At 33.5% G+C, this 25,051-nt stretch overlaps 5 protein-coding genes across 5 annotated transcripts; 2 read left to right on the top strand and 3 right to left on the bottom strand.

Moving 5' to 3' along the window:
• Nucleotides 1-80: 80 nt before the first annotated feature.
• Nucleotides 81-563, bottom strand: LOC111803682 (pectinesterase 3-like). Its single transcript, XM_023688198.1, has one exon. The coding sequence runs from the start codon at nucleotides 561-563 to the stop codon at nucleotides 81-83; it is 483 nt and encodes a 160-aa protein (XP_023543966.1).
• Nucleotides 564-1,051: 488 nt separating this feature from the next.
• On the bottom strand, nucleotides 1,052-2,853 carry LOC111803683 (UDP-glycosyltransferase 73C1-like). The gene is made up of 2 exons (XM_023688199.1): nucleotides 1,925-2,853; nucleotides 1,052-1,770 (listed from the first exon to the last, which is right to left on the bottom strand). The coding sequence occupies exons 1-2, from the start codon at nucleotides 2,736-2,738 to the stop codon at nucleotides 1,052-1,054; spliced, it is 1,533 nt and encodes a 510-aa protein (XP_023543967.1). The 5' UTR covers nucleotides 2,739-2,853.
• Nucleotides 2,854-4,710: 1,857 nt separating this feature from the next.
• Nucleotides 4,711-10,167, bottom strand: LOC111804505 (UDP-glycosyltransferase 73C1-like). Its single transcript, XM_023689335.1, has 4 exons — nucleotides 9,629-10,167; nucleotides 9,409-9,523; nucleotides 9,085-9,168; nucleotides 4,711-6,446 (listed from the first exon to the last, which is right to left on the bottom strand). The coding sequence occupies exons 3-4, from the start codon at nucleotides 9,158-9,160 to the stop codon at nucleotides 4,906-4,908; spliced, it is 1,617 nt and encodes a 538-aa protein (XP_023545103.1). The 5' UTR covers nucleotides 9,161-9,168; nucleotides 9,409-9,523; nucleotides 9,629-10,167; the 3' UTR covers nucleotides 4,711-4,905.
• Nucleotides 10,168-13,774: 3,607 nt separating this feature from the next.
• LOC111803317 (threonine dehydratase biosynthetic, chloroplastic-like) lies at nucleotides 13,775-16,592 on the top strand. The gene is made up of 9 exons (XM_023687659.1): nucleotides 13,775-14,302; nucleotides 14,378-14,557; nucleotides 14,639-14,908; nucleotides 15,005-15,211; nucleotides 15,298-15,546; nucleotides 15,656-15,726; nucleotides 15,810-15,924; nucleotides 16,014-16,148; nucleotides 16,242-16,592. Exons 1-9 carry the CDS (start codon nucleotides 13,823-13,825, stop codon nucleotides 16,383-16,385), a joined length of 1,851 nt encoding a protein of 616 aa, XP_023543427.1. The 5' UTR covers nucleotides 13,775-13,822; the 3' UTR covers nucleotides 16,386-16,592.
• A 3,048-nt stretch (nucleotides 16,593-19,640) lies between these two features.
• On the top strand, nucleotides 19,641-22,215 carry LOC111803084 (threonine dehydratase biosynthetic, chloroplastic-like). Its single transcript, XM_023687354.1, has 9 exons — nucleotides 19,641-19,909; nucleotides 19,988-20,167; nucleotides 20,251-20,520; nucleotides 20,615-20,821; nucleotides 20,908-21,156; nucleotides 21,294-21,364; nucleotides 21,444-21,564; nucleotides 21,639-21,773; nucleotides 21,864-22,215. Exons 1-9 carry the CDS (start codon nucleotides 19,661-19,663, stop codon nucleotides 22,005-22,007), a joined length of 1,626 nt encoding a protein of 541 aa, XP_023543122.1. The 5' UTR covers nucleotides 19,641-19,660; the 3' UTR covers nucleotides 22,008-22,215.
• The last annotated feature ends 2,836 nt before the right edge of the window (nucleotides 22,216-25,051 follow it).

Raw genomic sequence — 25,051 nt, forward strand, 5'->3', positions numbered from 1 at the left:
AAAAAAAAAAAAAAAAAAAAAAAAAAAAAAAAAAAAAAAAAAAAAAAAAAAAAAAAAAAAAACAAAAGCCAATGGGAAAATCACTTCAACAAAGTAGCGAAGTGCAAGGCATTGGCAGCTATATGTTTAAGCTTATTATCTTTTTTCACAAGCTTTGAAGCCACCTTCACGACACCCTTGCCACCTTCGGCCACCGCATCGTTGCAGGTTTCGTAGAAGGATAAGGATCCGGAGAGGGTGATTTGAAGGCTGGCTATGTCGTTGCTCTGCAAATTCTTGAGGCTATTGTTGAGGTCATCAATGGCAGAGTCATAGTTTTCTGTGCACACATCAATGAACTGCGAATTCTTGAACTTCTCGCTCGATGCTTTGAGGCGTTGTGTTTCGGACAACAGAAACTCAAGGGATGTCTTGATCGCCGCTTTGGGATCTGTGGCGCCTTTCACAACGGACTTGCAAAGGTCCACATACTCTGCTTTGTCGCAGACGTCAGATGCATGAGCTTGGCAACACAATAATATAGCGGCTATGAGGAAGAGGGAAACCAAGTTTTGTTGAGCCATTGTAATGTAACTTAGGCTTCTTACTCCAAAATGGTGCTTGTGTTTTTAGAGCAAATGGCTTTGTAATTAATTTGGGTGTTGCTTTGGTTTTTATATCCCTTCATCAATGGAATGATTCAACCCTTTTCCTCAACTGACCAATAAGAACATCTTGTTTTTGTAAGCCTTTCCTTCATTCTCGTGTGGGAATCAATTTTTCTCCATTTTTACACTAAAGAATCGTTAAACCGTTTTAACAAAAAAAAAAAAAAAAAAAAAAAAAAAAAAAAAAAAAAAAAAAAAAAAAANACGGTACAGACCCGGGTTCGATTCCCGGCTGGTGCATTTGTCTATTAGCGATGATGATTTCAGTGCTTAACGTGGAACTTGGGTTTGCCACAACATCATCTCATTTAGATGACTGAAACAGCACTACTGAGCTTTAATTATTTCTTTAATTATACATTTAAGACTTTTTTATTTGTATTAGAACATGAGAATGGAATAAATTAGGTTGAAATGTTGTTTGGTTTCAGTATATCATGAATGAATAATGCAATGTTGAGGTGAGAAGAGCAACCATCTTCCAAAGCCTTATTAGCCATAACCCCAACTTCTCTTGCTCTCTTCCTTCTTTCCTCAGCTTCTTCTCCTTCCCCCATCACCCTTTCAATGCCTTCCTTAACATCTTCTTTCCTCACCTCTACTATCCAGTCCTCTTCCTCTTCTTCTTCTTCGCCTTCCTCTTTCATTTTCATCGCTGGATATTTAGCACCAACTTTCACACCTATATTCAAAGCATCAGCCACCAACTTCTCATTCAGAAATTGGTCTGAGAATAGAGGCCAAGTGAGCATTGGCAAGCCAGCAGCTACGCCCTCAAGGATTGAGTTCCAACCACAATGAGTGAGGAATCCCCCAATGGCAGGGTGTGATAATATCAATAGCTGTGGAGCCCAATCTCTTATGATAACCCCTCTTCCTTTCATTCTCTCTTCAAAACCCTCTTCTTCAATCCATTTTTCCAGCTTGTTTGAGGCCCTCACCACCCATATGAATGCCTTCTTTGATGCTTCTAACCCCAACCCTAATTCTATTAGTTGTGGGGTTTTTAAGTTGTGTAGGCTTCCAAGACAAACGTACAGCACTGAGTTTGGATCTTGTGAGTCCAGCCATATCATAACTTCATCATTATTGCTGCTGTCCTTCTCCCCTCTTAATTCTTTGCCTGTTCCCATCAAATGAAATTAAGATAATATTCTTTACTTATAAACTCATGATCATTCCTATTATTATCTATTATTATGTATAAAAATCATTGGATTAGGGTTTCAAAACACATTTTTGAACGTCTCCTTAGGGTATTTAAAGCATTGTGTTACCTCTTTGAGCTTTATCCTCATAGTGTTTATTGCACAAAGAAACAGGTCCAATACACCAAACTTTATACCCTTTTATTTTCTTCATCTCACTTACATAAGAACCCTCAAGTTCCTCAAAGCTATTCATAACCATCCCATAAGACTTCCTCTCAGCCTCTCCCATCATCTTAATGAACTTTATCATCCCATCATTCATATATCCATTAGGCAACTGAGCCTTGCACACCTCTATTCTATGCTCCAACTCGGGCACCACAAAATACTCCCCATCGGACTCAACGCTCTCGCAAATCCCCGACCCGAAGATCTTGGACATAGCCACATTCCCAAAACACGAGCTTCCATTGAAGGACACCCAAGGGACCCCAATATGGGAAGCTATGTGGAGGGTCCATGGAAGGCCGACGTCTGAGATTATGCATGTGGGTTTTGGGGAGAGGGCTTTGCAGAGGGCGAGGGCTTGGGGTTGGATCTCATTGGCCAGAGAGGACAAGAAAGGGATGGAGTGGTTCATGGAAGGGAGCTGGTCTATATTCTGGCAGGCTTGAGATGTCTTGAGGAGAGTGAGATGGATTCGGGGATGAGAGGCGAGGGAGTGTCGGAGCCGAGCTGCGTTTTGGGGAGTCGTCATAATGGTGGCTCTAATGGACGGAGCGGTTTGGGTTAAGAGCTTCGCTATGTCTACCATGGGAATGGTGTGGCCGTGCACCATTAAAGGGAACAAGACAAAGTGAATAACATCGTTGTTGTCGTCGTCGTCGTGGTGATTGTTGTCGTAGTTGCTGTTGTTGTTGGAAGAGTTTGTAGAAGTCATTGGATGGGAACTAAGGGAAGATAGATTTTTTGGCGGCGGTGGCGGCGGTCGTAATGGCTGAGAAACAGTTGGGATTTGTGAGAGAGAGAGGGAGTTGAAAACGACTTGAAGAAGGTTGTTTTCTTTGTGAAGTTGTTTATGGAAAATAAAATAAATGATTATACTCTATTTATGGTTTAGGCTTTTTGTTGTTTTGTTTAAAAAGACCTTTTGTTTTTTGGTTTTAAAAAGATCTTTGCTGTTATTTTGTTTGGAAAGCCATTTTATTTTGTTGCATATGTTATGTGATATGAACGATGGGATATGAACAGAGACACATCCATCATATAATATATTTCAATGAAGATGTAAAGAAAATGTTGTTGAAATTATCAAAACATATTTAAATTCATGTCATATCGAGAACAAAGTTTTATTGTTATAAATTTTGGGTGGATCATAATTTAGAGTAATTGTTTTTTTTAATGTATTTTAAGATTTATTTACATAGTGGCTAATTATGACTATAAAGTATACATAGTGGTTAATGGTTATAAATTATGAAAGTTACAACTCTCGGAAACATGGAAGGTTAAGAGTTTTCATTTTCAGACTATATAATGACATGTATGTTATCTTTGTGGTAGTAAAATGAGCATTTGTGCTCTCTTTAGCCAATTCTATGTAGTTTAGGTTGCATGTAGAATTATTCAAACTCGACATGATTAATCTTACTTGTGGAGTGATTCGAATCTCAAACAAATGTTCTTGCCTTGAGATATTTGATCAACAAGAATCATTAAAGCTAGACATGATCGATCTTGCTTGTAGAGTGATTTGAATCTCAAACAAGTGTTCTTAGAGATATTCGATCAATAAGGTAATCCGAATCTTACTCCCCTGGTACTGATTTCATATTATTTGGTATCAAAAATTTTCCTTAGGCTGATTTCATATTACAGCTTTCCCTGGGGCGGATTGCCTTATCATTTTGATTGTCATAATTACTTTATTTGCATAAGGTTTATGTTATTATGGTAACTTAATTGCTATAATACCATATTAGGTAAACATGAAATCAATGACCAATGAAATGAGTAACCGTGTCTCGAAAGTCGGTGAAGTTTATTCAACTTTTCGACTTAGAATTTGATTTGAGACGTTATGCATCACAATCTTATCTTGTCGAAACTCCCAACCTGATTGGGTGGCACATAGTCTCACCCTCAAGTAAGCCAATCATCTAACCTGGATCGCATTTAGCACAAATTAGTATGAGCCTTTGACCTCGTTTTTGGAAAACAGGTTTAGAATACGAGGTCAAAAAGGTTTTTGGATCTGAGAAAACAATGTTATGAGCTAGCAAAAAATAGGTAACAACAACGATTTTGATAGCATATTGTTCAGGTACGAGGAATTGACAACAAATCCGATTCTCTATAGTCCATTTTGAGTAACTTAGTGTTTACATATGTAAATATGATTATGGCAATAAGTCATAAAATAATAAAGAACTAACTAACAAAAAAAAAATCAAGTAATAAGCATTTGGAATGGGCATGTAGCTACAGATAACACGCTTTAAATAATCCTAGCTGTGACATCCTCCCCCACTTAAATGGTTGACATGTCAACCGACTCTTCATGAACTCAACCTTAAAAAATAATGCTGGCTTCTTGACGCATTTTCAATGGATCTTAACATCGAGTCTATTCTAGTCTATAAGGACTTCTTGTTCATTTCTTCTCAATTTGTTACTCGTCACGTCTTCTCAACAAAGAACTCTTCTATTTCCTTGTCGGTGAGATTCTTCGTCGTGGCAAGAGGTCGTATCGCCTCATTATGCCTAATGTCTTCATTATCAGAATTGTATTGTTCCAAGTTACATACGTAAACAACAATGGTAGTCCTCATCCATCATCCATCGAAACAATTAAACACTCGATGATGCCCCTTCCCAACATTCTAAATAAATTCGACTAATCTATAGTACTTTCACATCTGTCGTTGAATATCCAATTGTTGTTAGAAGCGTATGAAAAAGTGATTGAGATCCAAATGGACACAAATATCAACGAAACTAACAATCAAGAAGGGAAAGTGAAATCAATTACAAGTCCAAAACATCAAGGAAAGCATTAAAAACTAAGGTTCTAAAAGGGAATTAGAACATAAGAATGGAAAAGATTAGGCCGAAATGTTGTTTGGTTTCAGTATATCATCAATCAATAATGCAATGTTGAGGTGAGAAGAGCAACCATCTTCCAAGGCCTTATTAGCCATAACCCCAACTTCTCTTGCTTTCTTCCTTCTTTCCTCAGCTTCTTCTCCTTCCCCCATCACCCTTTCAATGCCTTCCTTGACATCTTCTTTCCTCACCTCTACCATCCCCTCCTCCTCCTCCTCCCCCTCTTCTTCGCCTTCCTCTTTCATTTTCATCACTGGATATTGAGCACCAACTTTCACACCTATATTCAAAACATCAGCCACGAATTTCTCATTCAGAAATTGGTCTGAGAACAGAGGCCAAGTGAGCATTGGCAAGCCAGCAGCTACGCCCTCAAGGATTGAATTCCAACCACAATGAGTAAGGAATCCCCCAATGGCAGGGTGTGATAATATCAATAGCTGTGGAGCCCAATCTCTTATGATAACCCCTCTTCCTTTCATTCTCTCTTCAAAACCCTCTTCTTCAATCCATTTTTCCAGCTTGTTTGAGGCCCTCACCACCCATATGAATGCCTTCTTTGATGCTTCTAACCCCAACCCTAATTCTATTAGTTGTGGGGTTTTTAAGTTGTGCAGGCTCCCAAGACAAACATACAGCACTGAGTTTGGATGTTGTGAGTCCAGCCATATCATGACTTGATCATTGCTGCTGTCCTTTGAAGTAACGCTACCTCTTTCAGCTTTGTCCTCATAGCGTTTATTGCACAAAGAAACAGGCCCAATACACCAAACTCTATCCCCTCTCATTTTCTTCAACTCACGTACATAGCAACCCTCAAGTTCCTCAAAGCTATTCACAACCATCCCATAAGCCTTCCTCTCAGCCTCTCCAATAAGCTTGATGAATTTCATCATCCCATCACTCATAAATCCAATGGGCAACTGAGCCTTGCTGACCTCTATTCTATGCTCCAACCCGGGGACTTCAAAATACTCCCCATCGGACGCAACCGTCTCGCAAATCCCCGACCCGAGAATCTTGGACATGGCGACATTGCCGAAACAGGAGCCTCCGTTGAAGGACAGCCAAGGGACCCCAATATGGGAAGCTATGTGGAGGGTCCATGGGAGGCAGATGTCTGAGATAATGCAGGTGGGTTTGGGGGAGAGGGCTTTGCAGAGGGCGAGGGCTTGGGGTTGGAGGTGATGAGCCAGAGAGGACAAGAAAGAGAGGGAGTGGTTGAAGGAGGGAAGGTGGTCCATGGTCTGGTAGGCGTGACATAGTTGGAGGAGGGTGAGATGGATTCGGGGATGAGAGAGTAGGGAATTCTTGAGGCGAGTGGCGTTGTGGGGAGTGGTCAAAATGGTGACATGAACAAAGGGAGAGGCTTGGGATAAGAGCTTGGCGATGTCTACCATGGGAATGGTGTGGCCTCTTGCCATTAAAGGGAACAACACGAAGTGAACAACCTCGCTATTGTTCGAGGAGTTTGAGGAAGCCATCGGATGGGGTGTATTGGAGAAGATGTGTTTGGCGGCGGCGGCGGCGGCCGTAGCGGCTGAGATAAAAAAAAAAAAGGATTTGGCTTCAAGATTGTTTTGATCTTTGTGTTTGTGTTTGGAGATTTGTTGCATGGAGATAGGATATGATATGATATGTACCGTTTTTTAATTTACATTTATAATTTCCTTCTAAGTATATATATATATTCATAAACTAGATATTTATTTATATTTATGTATAAAATCTAGAACGAATATAATCTCCTTTGAAATTTTTGCTATTTTTACTTTTTTTTTTTTTTTTTAATCAACCAGCTAGGTTAAATAACAAATTTAACCCATAAAGTGTGTTAAAATAGATTTTGAGCTTCAATTTTTTTAATTAAATTTTCATTTATGGGTTTTTGAGTTTATTTTAGAATAAATTTTTTAATAAAACTATATAAACTTTTAATTATAAATATTTAGCCCAACTTATATTTCAAAAATCATATGGTTTAGATACATTTATAAATCTTATACCTTTATAATAATTTATTAATAAAATAATAAAAACAATTAAAAAAAATGTATTACAATAGAATACTTACTAAATTGTTATTAATTACAGTTTATTATTAATAATTATTATTATAATTTATGTTTATACTTCAACAAAAGATACATCTAATAGAAAAAAGAAAATAGAGTTTAAAAAATACTAAATAAAAATAATAAAAAATCATAAAAATAATCGAGAAAAATAAATAAGTGGAAGAAAAAAAAAACAAAAGGAACAAGAATAAAAAAATAAAAAAAGTAAAAGAAGAGAAAAAATGGGTTTTAAAAACCCATCCATAGCATTTTTTTTTTTTTTTAATGCCTGCGAAAAGAATATTTCAAGCACTAAGTTAGATTCCCTCCCCAATCCTTGAAATAAACTTCGAAATAAACTTCGGTTAGACACAAAATTAAAAGTTTACAAGTCAGAAGATGAAAGATTTGAACATAAGAGCCGTTGCTTACAGACATGGCAACTTTTTGTTTTAATTGTGAGTATAAAACATTGAAGCATTGAAAGTAAAGAACTGAGTTATGAATATGCATAAATTTCATGGACATACAATGATGTTTAATGATGTTGAGAAACAAACATGTAGACTCCCATACACATTCAATCCCAATCCAAAAATTGTAAAATTCTAAATTGTAAATGAAAAAGAGGGTGGTGTTGCCCTGTTCATAGCTTCCAGAATCCCAACATCACACCACAAAAGCGCATCCATAGATTCAGAGGAAAGTTTTGGAAAAAAAACATGCCAAAGGATGTTAGTTGCCCTTTCAATCTCCCACCTCTCACCTCCTGACCAGCAGAGGCAACCAAATATGCAGCAGCAGAGGCTCCACCAAGGAAACCCATCAGCAACCCAACCACACCGGCTTCCTTCTCCACCCACCACCGCCACCGCCATCCGGGGCGGTGGGGTTGGTGCAACTTTGAGAGGGACTGATCATCAAAGTTGGGTTGGGTTGGGTTTTATATAGGATGTGGTTTGTTTATTAATGCAATAAAAAAAGGTTGAAATGACCTAAGAAGGGAGTTTGTGGTGGCTTTTTGTTAAAGACAACATGAATAGAAAAAGCAGAAAGCGACTGAAAAGGAAGCAATTTTCAGCATCTTCCATGGGATATGCCTTTGGCATTGGCATCTCCTCTTCCCCGCAACATCGCAGATGCCATACCAACTCATCTCCATTCAACCTAAGTTGCATCTCACTGTACTAGATCTTCATTCCTTTTCATTTTTAAATCTTAGATCAAACTTTATGTGGCCTAAGCCTTCTAAATTTGTTTAATTTGGGGCCAAACAAACAATCTTGATCATCTAACAGGAGACCCCATTTCAAAAGTTGATTTTTAAAAATGGGTGGCCTTACTTTCCCTTTTGTTTTACCTTTCTTTTCCTATTTGTCCTTTCAACACGTGCCTGTATTCATCCCTACCCATCCTTTACTCTCATCTTCACATGTACCCAACAAAAATTCAGGCCACTTAATACTTTTTTTCTTTCTTAGGGGAAGCCTTTTCTTCTCTGTTGGCTAATATTTTGGAAATGCTTTCTGAATAATCAACCTAAGTCACCGACCTCCATAGTTGTATGATATTATGACTTTACTTTTGGTTTTTCCCAAACACCTCATACCATGGAGATGTATTCCTTACTTATAAATAAACCTATGATCATCCTTTTAATTATCCAATGTTGGGAAACAATCCTCCCCTCCAACAAAGTATACTATAATAGGGCCTTAGGCCTATGAAGCCCTTGAACAACCTCTCCTTTATCAAGACTCGACTCCTTCTCTGAAGCTCTCGAACAAAGTACCATCTTTGTTCGACACTTGAGGATTCTATTGACATGGCTAAGTTAAGGGCATGACTCTGATGCCATGTTAGGAACCACATACCTCCACAATGGTATGATATTGCCCACTTTGAGCATAAGCTCTCATGGCTTTGCTATAGGGGAGATGTATTCCTTACTTAATAAACTCATGATCAAACCTTTAATTAGTCAATGTAGGACTCCCTTCCACTCCCTCCCAACTAACCAGGGGTCAAGCTTCTTGCACCAAACATGGCCATGTGAGCGACTAGTAAGTGTCTACTGTACTATTTAAAACAATCAACAGGGTACAAAAACAGAATAAGTACCTGAAATCTGCATTGCTTTCATTAGGCACAGGACCTTCCAACTCAAATCTTTCTGATATAAACACTTCTGCTTCATCCCAAACCCTGAAACATGAGTGGGAGTTACAACATTGTGCAAAACACTTCACAGAGCAAGAACAAGTTCAACTTTCCTCATCTCCAAAATATAATTCCAAACTGGCAACCAAAGAACAATTGAGACAAATAAATGGTTTTTACTTCAATTTTAGTAAGAATGTAAGTATTCTTTCTGTATTCAGTTCTTGATTGATTTTGCAAAATGTTGGTAATGAATGGAAAACTTTAAAGCTATCAAGAACACACCTCTTGTGTACTGGCCAGCAAAAATCAAAGGAAGCTTGGATCAGCGTCATTCACATGTTCCTCCTCAGTTTCCACAATTTCTTTGCAATTTGCAATGAGTTCTTCAACGCTTCTCCTGATCACCGTAAATTAATAGTTACTAAGAATGCAATACACGATGATAAATTTTCAATTGGTCTTTGCTCATCAACAGAACCGTAAGCAAAAGCAAAAAGATTACCGTCCAAAGAGGGGCTTCTGCAATCGCGAAACCCGACCCAGACACGAACTCGGAGACATCAGAAACAAGGCGTTTAGCGTGAGTCCCATAATTGCTGAGAACGTGGTTATCAATGGCGGGGTCACTAACCACGACAAAATTTCTAGGGCCAGCGGCGAGCCTGTAAATGGGTCCATAGTCATTCATCCAATTGAAGAGTAGAAGAAAAAGAGCAGCGGCGAGAAGATCAGTAATGAAGCGAGTCGGAGAGGTGAGGCAATCAGGGCTGACCCAAGAACCGGATTTTGCACCACTGTTCGTGGGCGTGGGGGGATCCCCTTCGGCAATGGAAGGTGATTTAATGGAGGGATATGGAGATGGGATTCTTCTAGTTTAGGGAATGTTGGGCCTAAAAAATAGTATCGGCGGTGTGTACAGAAAACCCAATTTGTTTCTATCTCGATCCTTCTTCTTTTGATTGAAGTTACATAGAAGTGAATTGGTTTACTGCAAAATTTGTAATGAAATTGGGTAATCCTCAACCGAATTCAATGAGCAGATCGTTCATAAACTAACGTGATAAAACATATAATATCTGCTCACTTGTAGGTTTGTGATGTTACAAATGGTATCAGGCACGCTTCCTGTGCCAATAAAGAGCTTCAAAATAATGGATTGTGCCAATTGTGAAAATTGTCGTGAGTAGATTTATTTTAAAATCTTGAGATTGACTGGTAATAGGCTAGAGCATACTATCAAGTAGCAGCGGTGGGCTTGTTCCGTTAAAAATTTATTATTTGTATTAAAATAATGAGTTGAACTAATTACTTGTTAATTCTAAAATAAAAATACATTTTTGTTTGCAATACAACCATTTTTCTTTTTCTTTTTTTCTTTTTTTTTTTGTTATTTCTAACCACTCCTAAAAATTATTTTGTTTGAAATAATAAATAGAAATTAATGTTTTAGTTTTATTAAAAAAAAATTGAATAAAGTACTTCAACTATAACCAATCTAACTTAAAAATGGTAGGATTGAATGGGTTAGTTATTTAATAAGAGTTTTTTCAGTTGAAAAAAAATGAAAATTCGAACCAATTCAACCAAAAAATTGATCGTTGAATTGGGTGGGTTCATTTTATAATAAATATTGTTCGAGTTGAAAAAAATGACATCAAGAACAATTAGGTTAGACCTAGAAAATATTTAATCCCGACCCAACCCAACCTACTAACACTTTTGTAATTCATCAACTTAAAATTTTGAGTTGTAGAATCAATGGTGGAGATTGATTCAAAATTTTGCAGAATCAATGATTAGATTGAAAATGAATGAGTCATCAATCAATCTTGTGGTACTCGAGAAGAGTTCCTCCGTTTCATTCAATAATGTTAGATTAACTGTATAGTCAATTATTATCAATTGTGACGCTTTTATCGATATCTTGATTATTTTTTGTAGAGATATGGACAGGACAAGTGTTTTCATTGTACTTAATTTAAAAAAAAAAAAAAAAAAAAAAAAAAAAAAAAAAANAATCATCCCCAATTTTAAAAAATATTTAAAATAATTAAAAAAATATTAAAAACTAACTAAATCCAAACTGCACTAATTAGTAAAAAATCAACAATTTCATTAGTAAATACTTTAATTTATTAACTGAAATTATAAAATACATTGAAATTTCTCACGTTGTCAAATGATTTTTTAAAATTATAAAAATATATATTTCTTATAAAAAAAATGGAAAATGCTAGATGCAAAAAAGGACAAAAGAAAAAAAAAACAATAACGCACTGTGATTGTGACACGTGTTTGGATGGTATGAATAATTGGGGGAAGTGCTGCATGCTTCCGCGCCCACCTCGTTATTGTACCGACTCTTATTTTATTCTTAATTGTTTTTTGTCTTTATTAAAATTTCAATAATCTTTTTATTTTTTATTCGAGTGAAAACAAAATAGCTCAAGAAACGTGGAGAGAGAATTGAAACTTTTAAATAATCTAAAATCATTTACCTTCATCATTTCAAATTTTTCTTCTTATTAATTATTCGATTTTTATATTTTTTTTTTTCTCTCCATTATAATATTTTTAGTATTATCGAATTTATTATGATATTTTATATTATTTTAATGAATTTTATTTTAAAATAAATTGAATAAATTTTTAATTTTTTTTTCTCGAGATCAGATATAATATAAAAAAAATTCCCGAGAACCGGTCACCAATAATGAACATAAATAATTAAAGATAAATTGAGTTGATAAACAAAAAAATAATTTTGAATGTGAAATCACGTGGTAGAATAGTCCTTTTCATGTAAACACAAGCTTCCAAAACATCCATTCGTAAATTATCACACCCTCTCCACGTGTCAATAATTACCAACTTGTTAATAATGACGACGTTTTATTTGGGACCAATTTTAGAGATCTAAATCATATAACTTTTAAAATATTTATACATTTTTTAAACAAATTTAATTATTTCAAAACCATTTTTGAACGTAATAATAATAATAATAATTTAAGGTTAGATTATTATAGTTTTTGAGGTGATACATATATATTTTGTAACCATTCTTGAAGGTTGTGTGAAAATTATTTAAACTAAAAAAAAGTAACAATGTGAATAAAATATTTTGAAAAATTCGTTTATCAAAGAAGACTTAGCCTTTTTACTTAATATAAAAACTTAGCACAGCTATCACATGCTCTATATTTTTGTTATCATCCTTATCGCAATTCATCCCATAATAATTTAAAAACACATATTTATATTATCTATTTTGTTGAAACATGTTACGAGTATTAAAATAAGATTTAAGATAGATAATCTTCATATAATCTTTTTGTTTCATTGAGATAATCAATAGATGACAAGTTTATTTAAAAATAAACAAAATTAATATTTTTAATAAATTTAGTAAGATTTTTTTTTTTAGAACGTGGTAATTTGATAGATTAAGATATTTATAATATAGTTATAATTCAACTTTTAAATTAGCTTGATTTTGTAATTTTCACTTAAATCTTGAAAATAATCAAGATAAGAAATAAAGAAATTAAAAGGTAAAAAAATGTTTATAAGCTTAATTAAAAAAAAATGATAATAATAGCAAAGCTCCATTTATAACTGTTTTCCTCGGATAACTATTTATTTTATTTTAAATTGAGCAACATCATTACTTACAAAACCAAGCCACCAATTAATTATTATTATTATTATTATTATGTAAATTTTAAAAACTTAATTTTATTTTTAAAATTCGGCTAAAAATTTAAATTTTTAGTTTAAAAAGTGGAAAGAAACTAGTACATTCTCAAAATGAAAAAATAAAAATAAAAAAACTAAATTGTCATCGTTCAAACACTTCAGAAAAAGCTAATTAAACTTAAATTTTTGCCATTTAAATTAGAAGAATATCATATATATATATATAAGTTTATATCCATATATATCCACACAATTGGGAAGATAAGAATTGGTGAGTGTGTCGTGTAGGATACCCAAAAATTTAGTAATACAAAATTGGGAAAGGGAAAGAAAATAAATATTTTAAAGAATTAGACACGTTTTTAATTCCACGATGGAGTCTCCAATAATGCAGCCCCAAAACCTAATACGGACATTCACGTGGTCCTAATTCTGTAAGCCCCTATTAAACTTTTGTCTTTTATCCACCTTCATATAACAAATAAATCTAATTTTTCAAAATATAATAACTTTTTTTTTTTTTAATAACTTTTTAAGATTTACCCATTAACATTTTTTATATAAAATTTAAAGTATATTTTAAATATGAGTTATAGCCATGTTCATAGACGGGGTTGGTCGGAGACTAATTTTAATTTTATTCGGCATAACCATGAATAACTCATATTCTTATCGGTGGAAAACTTTGATGACATAATCATTTATAGCTTTCAAACCTTGAGTACAGTGTTCTAGGTGTAGTATAAAAATAAGTAGTATGTGAAATCGAATACATGAATGGATAGATGGAATCTCGTGTCGTCGACCATAAGTTTATTTATTTATTTATTTTGTGAAGTTCTTAATAAACTAATAATAATAAAGTAATAATAATGTGAATAAGAAGTTACCGTTAAGTTTGGCTATTTAAACCCGACCCATTCCCTCCCATTCTCCACAAAGCAAGAAGCAAGAAAAACTGAATTCCAACATCCTCTGTTTTGTTTCTCCAACAACTATGGAATCCATTCTTCTCACCGCCGCCACTTCAAACCTCCCGCTGCCTCGAAACTCTTCCCTTTCCCCACTCTCTTTCTCCTCCTCCCTCCCGAATCAGGTGAGCACCAAGGTCGACATCAGGCGAACCAACAAAGGTACGACCAAGGCCCCGCGTATCGTGGCCTCCTCGTCGGGGTCCAAAGGAAGGGCGGGTAAAGGGGTGTCTGCCAATGTAGCAGTTGACGGTTCGGTTGCGGCGGTTGCGGCGGAGGGTGTGAAGGACGTGTCGTGGAAGGAATTACAGTACGAGGAAGGGTCAACTGGGCACAGGCAGCCCCTTCCCACTAACCCGGATACTGAGAAGCAGATGGAATATATTACAAAAATATTGGGCTCAAATGTGTACGATGTGGCTATTGAAACCCCATTGCAGCTTGCTCCCCTCTTGTCTACTCAATTGGGTGTCAATCTCTGGCTCAAGAGGGAGGATTCACAGCAGGTACAGAGGAGAAAAAGGGTAACGAGAAGAAGAAGTGAAGTTAGAGATTATTAATATCTTATTTATGTAATGTAGGTGTTCTCATTCAAGATTCGAGGCGCTTACAATATGATTTCCCAACTTCCTGAAGAACAATTGAAAAAGGGGATTATCTGTGCGTCAGCTGGGAATCATGCCCAGGGAGTTGCATTATCTGGGCAGCGATTGAAAACTAAAGCCCACATTGTTATGCCAACAACTACTCCTCAAATCAAGGTATACAATTTTTAATTTTTTTTTTTTTTTTTTTTCAATTTTTGAGGTTTGAAATTAACTTTGTATCATAAAAACATATAGATAGATGCAGTTGAGAGATTGGGTGGAATTGTTGATCTGAAAGGCAATACTTTTGATGAAGCGCAAAAAATAGCTAAGGAGAGGAGCGAAAAGGAAGGCCTCACATTCATACCTCCTTTTGATGACAAAGATGTTATAGCAGGGCAAGGTACAGTCGGTATGGAAATTGGGCGTCAAATAAGGGGCAAAATCCATGCTATTTTTGTTCCTATTGGTGGTGGTGGTCTCGCTTCTGGGATTGTCTCTTTTTACAAGCTGGTTTATCCTGATGTAAGTGCCTCCATATCTGTTCCTTGTTCTTGTTGTTCTTGTTCTTGTTGTTGATTAATTTTTGGGTTGATTAGTGTTGTTGTGTTGATGATACAGGTAAAGGTATTTGGGGTGGAACCAAATGATCAGAACTCCATGGCGCAGGCATTGTATCGTGGGGAGATAGTGAATGTGACAGATATTGGGCATTTTGCAGATGGAGTAGCTGTTCAACAAGTTGGCGAAGAGACATTTCGAATCTGCTATGAACTCCTGGATGATGTGATTCTTGTTAAAAAGGAATCAATATCTGCGGCCATAAAGGTTTGGATGGATTAATTCTGTGTTACTTCCAATAATCATTCATAATATTGTTCTAAGATAGATACCTGGTTGTATGCATGTGACAGGACATGTTTAACGACGGCAGGAACATCTTAGAACCTTCCGGTGCTCTTTCCATTGCTGCAGCCAAGGCCTACTGCGAGTATAACAACATTAAGGGAGTAAATGTTGTGGCTGTTACTAGTGGTGCAAATATGAACTTTGACCAACTGGGACAAATCTCTGATCTTGCCAATATTGATCAGTCTATTCTCGCAACTATGTTGCCAGAAACACCTGGAAGCTTAAAACAACTTACCGACCTGATCGCCGATGTGAGTTCGTTCGTTCATTCGTTCGTTCGTTCTTGCTAAATCCCTTATTTAGAATTTGACATATGATTAGAAGATATATTATCTTAATGGGGTGAGTTTGGTTTTACAGTTGGGTGTCACCGTTACAGAAATGACTTATAGATTTAGCTCTGGCTCAACAGATGCTCTTGTTGTTTATAAGTAAGTGCTTTCTTGAAGCTTATTTAGCATTGGTTCTTGCCTTTTCTTCTAATGTTTAATTTGGTTTATGTAATGGTATGCAGAGTTAAAGCGGTAGATTCAGCACTTGAAACTTTGGTGAGACAGTTGAACTTTTTTGGGTTCAAAACTTACACTTTATCCGATAATGAAGTTGTTAGAAACCATCTCCGTTACATGGTAAATATGTATACATATATTGTTCTTGAATTAAATTTGGAACATGCCTCAATTTCTTTGTAATGAACGCTTTGATTTGTCATTTCCAGATGGGAGGCAGACAAAACGTTGAAAACGAAACTCTCTTCCGTTTTACTTTCCCAGAAAAGGTTGGTGCTCTAAAGCACTTCCTCAAAGACTTTCAGCCAAACTGGAACGTTTCTTTGTTCCACCATCGTCACCAGGTATATGTTCGAGTCTCGAGTTGCTTATTAGACCCTATTTTGATAATCATTTGATGGTTGATTCAATTGGGTAATGCTTTTTTTGTTGAACAGGGTATTCTTACTTCAGATGTGTTGATTGGAGTCCAACTTGAGAAATCAGAGGAGAAAAAGTTTCATGAGTATGCAAAGAAAGTTGGGTATCAATATGAGGTAATATCTCAAGATGATTCAGCCCAAGTTCTAGCAAAACTCTAGATAGATCACAACCCTTGTTGTTCATATCACTTGATCCGTCAAGAATCCTTGGCTTGAAGCTGGGAATAACTTAGTTTCAATGCTCTAAATAAGATGATGATGGCAATGAGTGAAGTGAAGTTGGTTGTATTTGTATTCAACTATCTATGTATGACTTATAATAAAAGTACTGCAACTGGTTTTCTTAAACCAATTGCTTTCTTCTCATTCGGTACATGTATCAGTTTGTGAAAGAGTGAAAGGGTCACCACTATCGAGAATCTCCCCCTTAATCTTAGATAGGACATTTGAGGGTTCGTTGCAGTTCATTGTTGTGCTTACTCATTAGGTTTTCCCTCTCCAAAAGTTTTGCGGAACCACCTACCACTAGTCTTCGAACAAAGGGTTTATTGCACAAAAATGCTGGGATGTAGGCCTCCGAAGAGGGCAGCCCAACGAATCTTAGATGTAAAGTCTCACACCTTATTAAGATCATATTAGCATACTCTCCCAAAAAAATAGTAGATCCCATGGAGGACGACTCTAAAATCCTTCCTCAAGACATTGTTGCATTGGTCATGGGAAGGGGGTAGCCCCGACTATTGTAGGTCCTTGGTTTGACCTCTTAATGAGGATTGAGGTCCTTGTGCGGGCTTCTCATCTCCAAGACTTGCTTGCTACGTATGGAGTGCCTCGTGGTTCCTCGAGTGTCAGTCCCAAAGAGGAATGCCATCAACTAGGGCGTTATTGGCTACTAACCACTTGCTCACATTTAAACTAGAGTAAGTTTCTTGTAAGATCAAGTATCAACTGACAATAAGAGATATTAGTTGCAAAAGTTATATAAGTCATTAAATATGGTGAAATAACTCATTAAATCCAAACTACTATTAATGTATTAATACTTGAGTTTATAAATAATTATTTTATGACAAATAAGGAATAAAAATAATATGAAAAAAAATTGTAAATAAAAAAAAATGAGATTATTAAAGATTTGGGAATTAAACGATGAAAAAGGAAGTACAGAAATATATATATATTTATTAAAAAGAAAATGGAAAATGGAAGCGTACTGTGATTGGGCCACGTGTTTGGATCATTTGAATGATTGATCGAAGTTATCCGCCAGCTTCCATGTTCCAACGACACGCAATTGTCTGCAATTTTCCACGCCCTCCTACACTTAACTTATTTCTAATTCGTTAAACAAAATGTCTTTTTTGAAAAATTTAACAATAATTGTACACACGTGTAAAAACAAATTAGTAATATATATATATATATATATATATATATATATATCACGATCCTCGAGACACGCTCTAAACGAGGTGGGAAATAAAATAGTACTGAGCAGAGAAAATTTTCTCTATTAACTAAGCGGATTAAAATGAAATAATGAGTAGAGAGATTTATCTATATTAGCTAAACGAATCGAGACTATTATTTTTTTTAAAAGTTTATCTATATTTTAAAAGGAGAAAACATTTATCTATATTTTAAAAGTTTATAAGTATTTTTGAAACATGGTACGAGTGGAAGGAATCATATATTTCTTTCTACCATACTATTGGATCTCATAGAATACTTCTCTCATAGAATACTGATAATTCTAGTCCGCCAATTTCATTTGAGACACGGAATTGGAATCCTTCTCATTTTTCTTATCTTCTATTCTTGATAAGAACAAAAAAGTCAATATTAATTAAAATTAATCACTATCACGGATTATTTTTACCTATATTATAAGTAAAAAGGATGAAAATAAAATATTTTTAAGGAGAGGTTTTTTGAGTTTTTAAAAAAAGTTTAAAATATTAATGAAATTTTTTAAAAATGAAAAGAATAAAACTTATACATTCCAAAGCAAATGTATTTACTATAATAATTTATATTAATTTTGTAATATAAATTATATTACTAATTTTGTTCTAATATGTTACATTATATTAAGTATAATTAGTAATTAGGAGCGATAATTCTCATCTATCACGTATCTTTATGCTTCTTATTTTATTTTATTTTTATTTAATTTTATATATGACCGATATGACACGTGAAAAAAGTTTTTTTTATAATAAATTTAATGGAACATTGAATCCTTAGAATGGAACTCTCTATTTTTTCCGATAATTAAACAATAATTTTTCATCATTTAACTAAAAATTATACTTGTTTCGTTTTTTTAAGACAGGAAAAAAAAATCGTGAAAGTGTAATTTTCTCATTTCAGTGGTCAAAATACTTTTTTTTTTTATAATCTTTAAAAAAAAAATTAAAAAAACAATGGATCTTTAAATTTTTACTTTTTGTGAAAAATTATCTAACTTTTATATAAAAAAATAATTTTAAAATTTACTTTTTTTTTTTCTAGTTTTTAAATTCTAAAAAAATTCAAAAGAATTTTCAAAAACTAAAACTAAGCTCCATTTATTTTATTTTATTTTATATTAAGCTTGCTATCATTATTTAAAAAGAGTTTAATTAATAAAAATATCTTTTCACTCCTTATTTTATCTTATAAATATTCTAGACTTTTAAAAATTTTAAATAATATTTTTAAACTTATAAATTTTTTTAAATAATTTCTATTTAATTTTGAAAGAGTTCAAAATATATTTACAGTTGGTTTTGGATGAACACAGTTAATGTTTGTTTAAAAAATATGCTTAAACTTAAACTTTCAAAAGAGTTAAAAAATACGACCTTCGAAAGGTTTAAAAATTAATTTTAAAAAATTTCATTAATATTCTTAATTTTTTAAAATACTTTTAAATTTTTTCAAAAATATTTAAAATATCTAAGGTTTCTATCAATTTCAAATATATTTATGGAATTCCAAAAGTAACGTTGAAATTCTTAAGTTTTTTTTTATTTTTATTTTTATTTTTTAATTTTAAGTTTTTTAAAAAATGGAAGGATATTAATAAAAATTACTAAAAATATGAGGGTGTTTTTATAAGTACTGCCCATTCAGAAGGGACAGAGTAAACCTGTTTTTAAGATTTTTTTTTTTTTTTTTTTTTTTTTTTTTTTTTTTTTTTTTTTTTTTTTTTTNAAAGTTATCTTTTAAATAAATTAAAAAGTTCAGATGTATTTTTATTAATTTATCTCTAGTGATTTTGTTATTTAGTATTTAGGAATATTTTCCAAGATAAAATAAAAAAAATAAGAATTTTTGTTTTTTAAATTTAGCTAAAAACTGAATGTTTAATTAAAAAAAAGTTGGAAAAAATAGGAAAGAAATTGAACAAAAAAAAATGAAAATAAAAAATAAAAAAATATTAGGTTCAAATGGTTGCAGCGGTTCCGGAGGAGGATAAGGGACATTCGTGGAAGGACCTTGAGGTCGAGGAAGGGGTAATCGTGGAAAGGAAATTCCCTCCCGCCAACCCGGATACTAAGAGGCAGATGGAGTATCTTCAAAAAATATTAGGTTCAAATGTGTACGATGTGGCTATTGAAACCCCATTGCAGCTTGCTCCCCTCTTGTCTACTCGAATGGGGGTCAATCTGTGGGTCAAGAGGGAGGATGCACAGCAGGTAACCACTATCCATCACTCAAAATAATTTAGGTACGGACACATTTCAACACCCTTCTAACTCACATTCGGAATGTAGGTGTTCTCATTCAAGATTCGAGGAGCGTATAATATGATTTCCCTACTCCCCAAACAAAAATTGAAAAAGGGGGTTATCTGTGCGTCCGCTGGGAATCATGCCCAGGGAGTTGCATTAGCTGGTCAGCGATTGAAAACTGAAGCCCACATTGTTATGCCAACAACTACTCCTCAAATTAAGGTCGCCACTACTAAACTCATATCATTTTTTTTTCTTTGAATTTTTGAGGTTTGAAATTAACGGAGAATCATAAAAATATATAGATAGATGCAGTTGAGGACTTGGGTGGAATTGTCGATCTGTTTGGCAATGATTTTAATGAAGCGCAAGAAAGAGCTCAAGAGCGGAGCAAAGAGGAAGACCTCACAATCATACCTCCTTTTGATGACGAAGATGTTATAGCAGGCCAAGGTACAATTGGGATGGAAATTGGGCGTCAAATAAGGGGCAAAATCCATGCTATTTTTGTTCCTGTTGGGGGTGGTGGCCTCGCTGCTGGTATTGTCTCTTTTTACAAGCTGGTTTATCCTGATGTAAGTGCCTCCATATGTGTTCCTTGTTCTTGTTGTTCTTGTTGTTGATTAAAATTTGGGTTGGTTGATTAGTGTTGTTGTGTTGATGATACAGGTAAAGGTATATGGGGTGGAACCAAATGATCACAACTCCATGGCGCTGGCATTGCATCTTGGGAAGGTAGTGTTTGTGGGCGATATTGGAAATTTTGCAGATGGAGTAGCTGTTAGACAAGTGGGGAACGAGACTTTTCGAATCTGCAATGAACTCCTGGATGGTGTAATTCTTGTTAAAAAAGAATCAATAGCTTCCGCTTTGAAGGTTTGGATGGATTCATTCTGTGTTACTTCCAACAATCATTCATAATATTGTTCTAAGATAGATACCTGGTTGTATGCATGTGACAGGACATGTTTAACGACGGCAGGAACATCTTAGAACCTTCCGGTGCTCTTTCCATTGCTGGAGCCGTGGCCTACTGCAGGTATCATGGTATTAGGAGAGAAAATGTTGTGGCTGTTACTAGTGGTGCAAATATGAACTTTGACCAATTGGGTCATATTGCCGATCTTGCCAATTCTGATCAGTCTATTTTGGCAAGTTGGTTGCCAGAGTGCCCAAAAAGCTTAGGAAGACTTACCGACGTGGTCACCCGAGTGAGTTCGTTCATTCATTCATTTTTTTAGATATAGTTTGGTCGTTTCGAAGTGATTTTCACGTGACAAAATGTGGTTCTTATTTCATAATTTGGACCTTGATTAACATGTTTAATGGGGTGACTTTGGCTCTACAGATGGATTTCAGCATTACAGAAATGACTTATAGATTTAGCTCTGGCTCAGTAGACGCTCTGCTTGTTTATAAGTAAGTTCTCCTCAAATTTACGTCGATGAAACATACTTTCTCATTATAGATTTAACTTGGTTTATATAATGATATGCAGAGTTAGAGCAGTCAAGGAAGACCTTAAAATTGACACTTTGGTGGCAGAGTTGATTTCTTGTGGGTTTAAAACTTACACTTTATCAGATAATGAAGTTGTTAGAAACCATCTCCGTTTCATGGTAAATACGTATACATATTCCTTGTTCAAATTAAATTTGAATTTGTAACGAACACTTTTATTTTTCATTTCCAGGTGGGAGGCAGACAAAACGTTGAAAACGAAACTCTCTTCCGTTTTACTTTCCCAGAAAAGGCAGGTGCTCTCAACCACTTCCTCCAAGGCTTCCAACCCAACTGGAACATTTCTTTGTTGCACCATCGTGATCAGGTATATGTTCCAGTCTCGAGTTTCTTATTAGACCCTATTTTAATAATCATTTGATGGTTGATTCAATTGGGTAATGTTTTTATTGAACAGGGTATTATTACTTCAGAAGTGTTAATTGGAATCCAGCTTGAGAAATCAGAGGAGAAAAAGTTTGATGAGTATGCGAAGGAAGTTGGGTATCAATATGAGGCAATATCTCCAGATGATTCTGCCCATGTTCTTGCAAAACTCTAGATCCATCACAGCCCTTGCTGTTCATTTCACTTAATCCATCAAGAATCATTCGCTTGAACCTGGGAATAAATTAGTTTCATAGCTCTAAATAAGATGATGATGGCGATCAGTGAAATGAAGTTGGCTGTATTTGTATTCAACTATCTATGTATGTCTTATAATAAAAGTATTGCAATTGGTTCCCAAACCAATTGCTTTCGTGTCTAAATACACTTCTTCTCGCTTTACAATTCTCAAAACGTAGTTTAAAGATCATAAAACTGTGTAAACGAATCGATTGGTTTATTCGTAGTTGAAAAATTGTATTAATAAATGAAGAGTGGTTGATATTTAAACGGTTATAAAATATACTTATCAACTTCGTCGAGATGCTAGACTCGAACATCAAACGATGTAATTGGTACTCGTTTAGTAGAATCAAACTCACTCAACACAGTGTCCGTAAATGTGTTGGTATCCCTTCATTTTTAGTATTTGAACAAAGTTCGGAAGAAAAAAAATTAGAGGAATTTTTAAAATATTTATTTAAAAAAAAAAAAAAACAGCTTCCATGTTAAATTAACTAAAAATTATTTGAAATTTTTTAAACGTAGATTTATTTTTGAAGTATTTTAAAATTATTTAAAAAATTTATTAATATTATTCGAGTTAAAAAATAAGTATTTTTATTAAAATAAACATGGGAATGAGCACTCCCATGCATCCTTTTATACCTTTTGTTTTTTTTTGTTTTTTTTTTTTTTTTTTTTTTTTTTTTTNTTTGTATTTATTTACTTAATATTTTAAATTAAAAATTAAAATATGTAAATTAAATTACATTAAAATTTCAATGATAATGTACGAGTTTAGCCTTCTGTGCTAAAACATTAATTTATTTAAATACATGCAATAAAGTTCTTAATGAAACTATTAATTACCAAAAAAAAAAATAATGAAACTATTAATTTATTAATTATGATTAGTTATTGTTAGACTAAATTATACCATTATTGGTTGTTAAAATAAATGATGAAAATTAAAGTAAATAAAAATAAAAAAGGGTGTACGTAATATTATTCACAGCCATATAAAATATTAGGATTTTGTTACGGTTTATCTCATACATAAGATATTGTTAAATTATTATTTAATTAAATTTCATATCTAAATTGTCACAGATGTCACCTATATGTCTTCTATGAGATGCTCGTAAATAATGACTATTAATTACTCGTTAATTAAATGATGAAACTTTTCCAAAAGACCGTCTAAAATTCTTTGTTGAATAATTTTTATAGAATTATAATTTTAGATATACTATGTTTTTAATAAAATGCTTAGTAAAATTATTAATTGCTATATATAAAAAAAATATTAATTCATTAATTAATAATATGGTAGAGCAATAATTATAGTTAGCTGTCAATTTTAAAATGGTTCAAAAATATATTTTTATTAAAATAAATGATAAAAAATAAAGTAATAATCCATCTATAAAAATTATAAAACCCACCTAATATCATTTAGAATTAGATATAATATTGAGATTATAGTTAATATTTACGCTATCAATTTTAGCATTAATTGTCGTATTAAAAAAATTTAGACTACTCGGTCTATCTCTTCCTGCGCGTTTTGGAACCACAATGATTATGGATGAGGTTCGGTCGATTACTTCTTTTATATTTTTTATTTCTCTACATATTATTAAACATGAAAATAGTTACCGATCCGAATTCCAACTATAATAGAAACAAGACAAAGTATAAATTGAACGGCTAGAAAAAGGAATGAATAAAGTAGAAATAACAAAGATGTCACGCAAGGGTTCAAAAATTTCATGTATAGTTCTCGATTCTTGTTTGTAAATACGACAACCAATTTAGTAAAAAAATTAATTAGTTACAAGTATAATTACATTTTTTTTTTCGATGTATCAATATTTTGATATTCACACACGTTAGTTGGAGAGGAGAACAAAACACCCTTTATAAGAGTGTAAAAATCTTTCTTACTAGACCCGTTTTAAAATTGTGAGACTGACGGTCATACGTAACGGACCAAAGTAGACAATATACGCTAGCAATGAGTTAAAAATAATAATATATGTCAATTGTTCTGGGTATAAAAAGATGATTGATGACAATGAGTAACGGGTGAAAGCAGACAATATCTACTAGCGATGACTTAAAAAAGATAATATATGTCAAATCTGAAGACAAACTAATACATATCAATTACTATTGAATTATGCTCACTTTAGCTCATATAAATAATACTTACATGTAAAATATATGAAGATGTTGTCTCGTATATTAATACTAATATTTTTCATCATTTTCTATCATTTTCATCGATATAAAATCAAGCTCTCGATTGTTCAAAGCTGTGTGTTAACATAAAATAACGTAAGTCTCTTTATTTAATAAGTATTTTTTAAAGAAAGAATCTTCAAAATCTCTAAATTTACCAACCTCTAATATTTGTAGGGTCTCATCTGATGCATCATTTTGGATCACTCATTAGTTTACATTTTTTTAAATTTAATTGGTTTTATTGAGAACCTCAATTTTGTAATTATTTGTGGACCCAGACCATACCAGTCCACAAAAACATTGATTTTTTTAATACCTATTGGTGGGATTCTCCCAATATTTTAATTAAAATTTAAAATTAATGTTTAAATCGTTACTAAATGTAAATATTTACGTGTCATAAATAATTTTTATTTATATATATTATAAAAAAATTATAAAGACAAAGAATCGGTGCTATTTTTAAAATTTTATGTGTATTTTAAATTTTATGTGTATTTTTAGAAACGTGAGACACGATATTTTTAAGATAATTTTTATAAGATATCATACATGAGTTGGATTTTAGTATGAGAATATAGTATGATTTATTTTCACGTGGTAGAAATAAGAAAATCATGGCAGGGTTAGATCACTCACGGACGATCAACAACCTGCAATAAAAAAACAAAAATAAAAAACTGAATTACTAATTTAAAATTTTATATTATGGGTTGAATTGAAAAATTATTATAAAGAGCAGAAGGAAGC

Source organism: Cucurbita pepo, chromosome LG10 (genome assembly GCF_002806865.2).
Source record: "Cucurbita pepo subsp. pepo cultivar mu-cu-16 chromosome LG10, ASM280686v2, whole genome shotgun sequence".
NCBI lineage: Eukaryota > Viridiplantae > Streptophyta > Magnoliopsida > Cucurbitales > Cucurbitaceae > Cucurbita > Cucurbita pepo.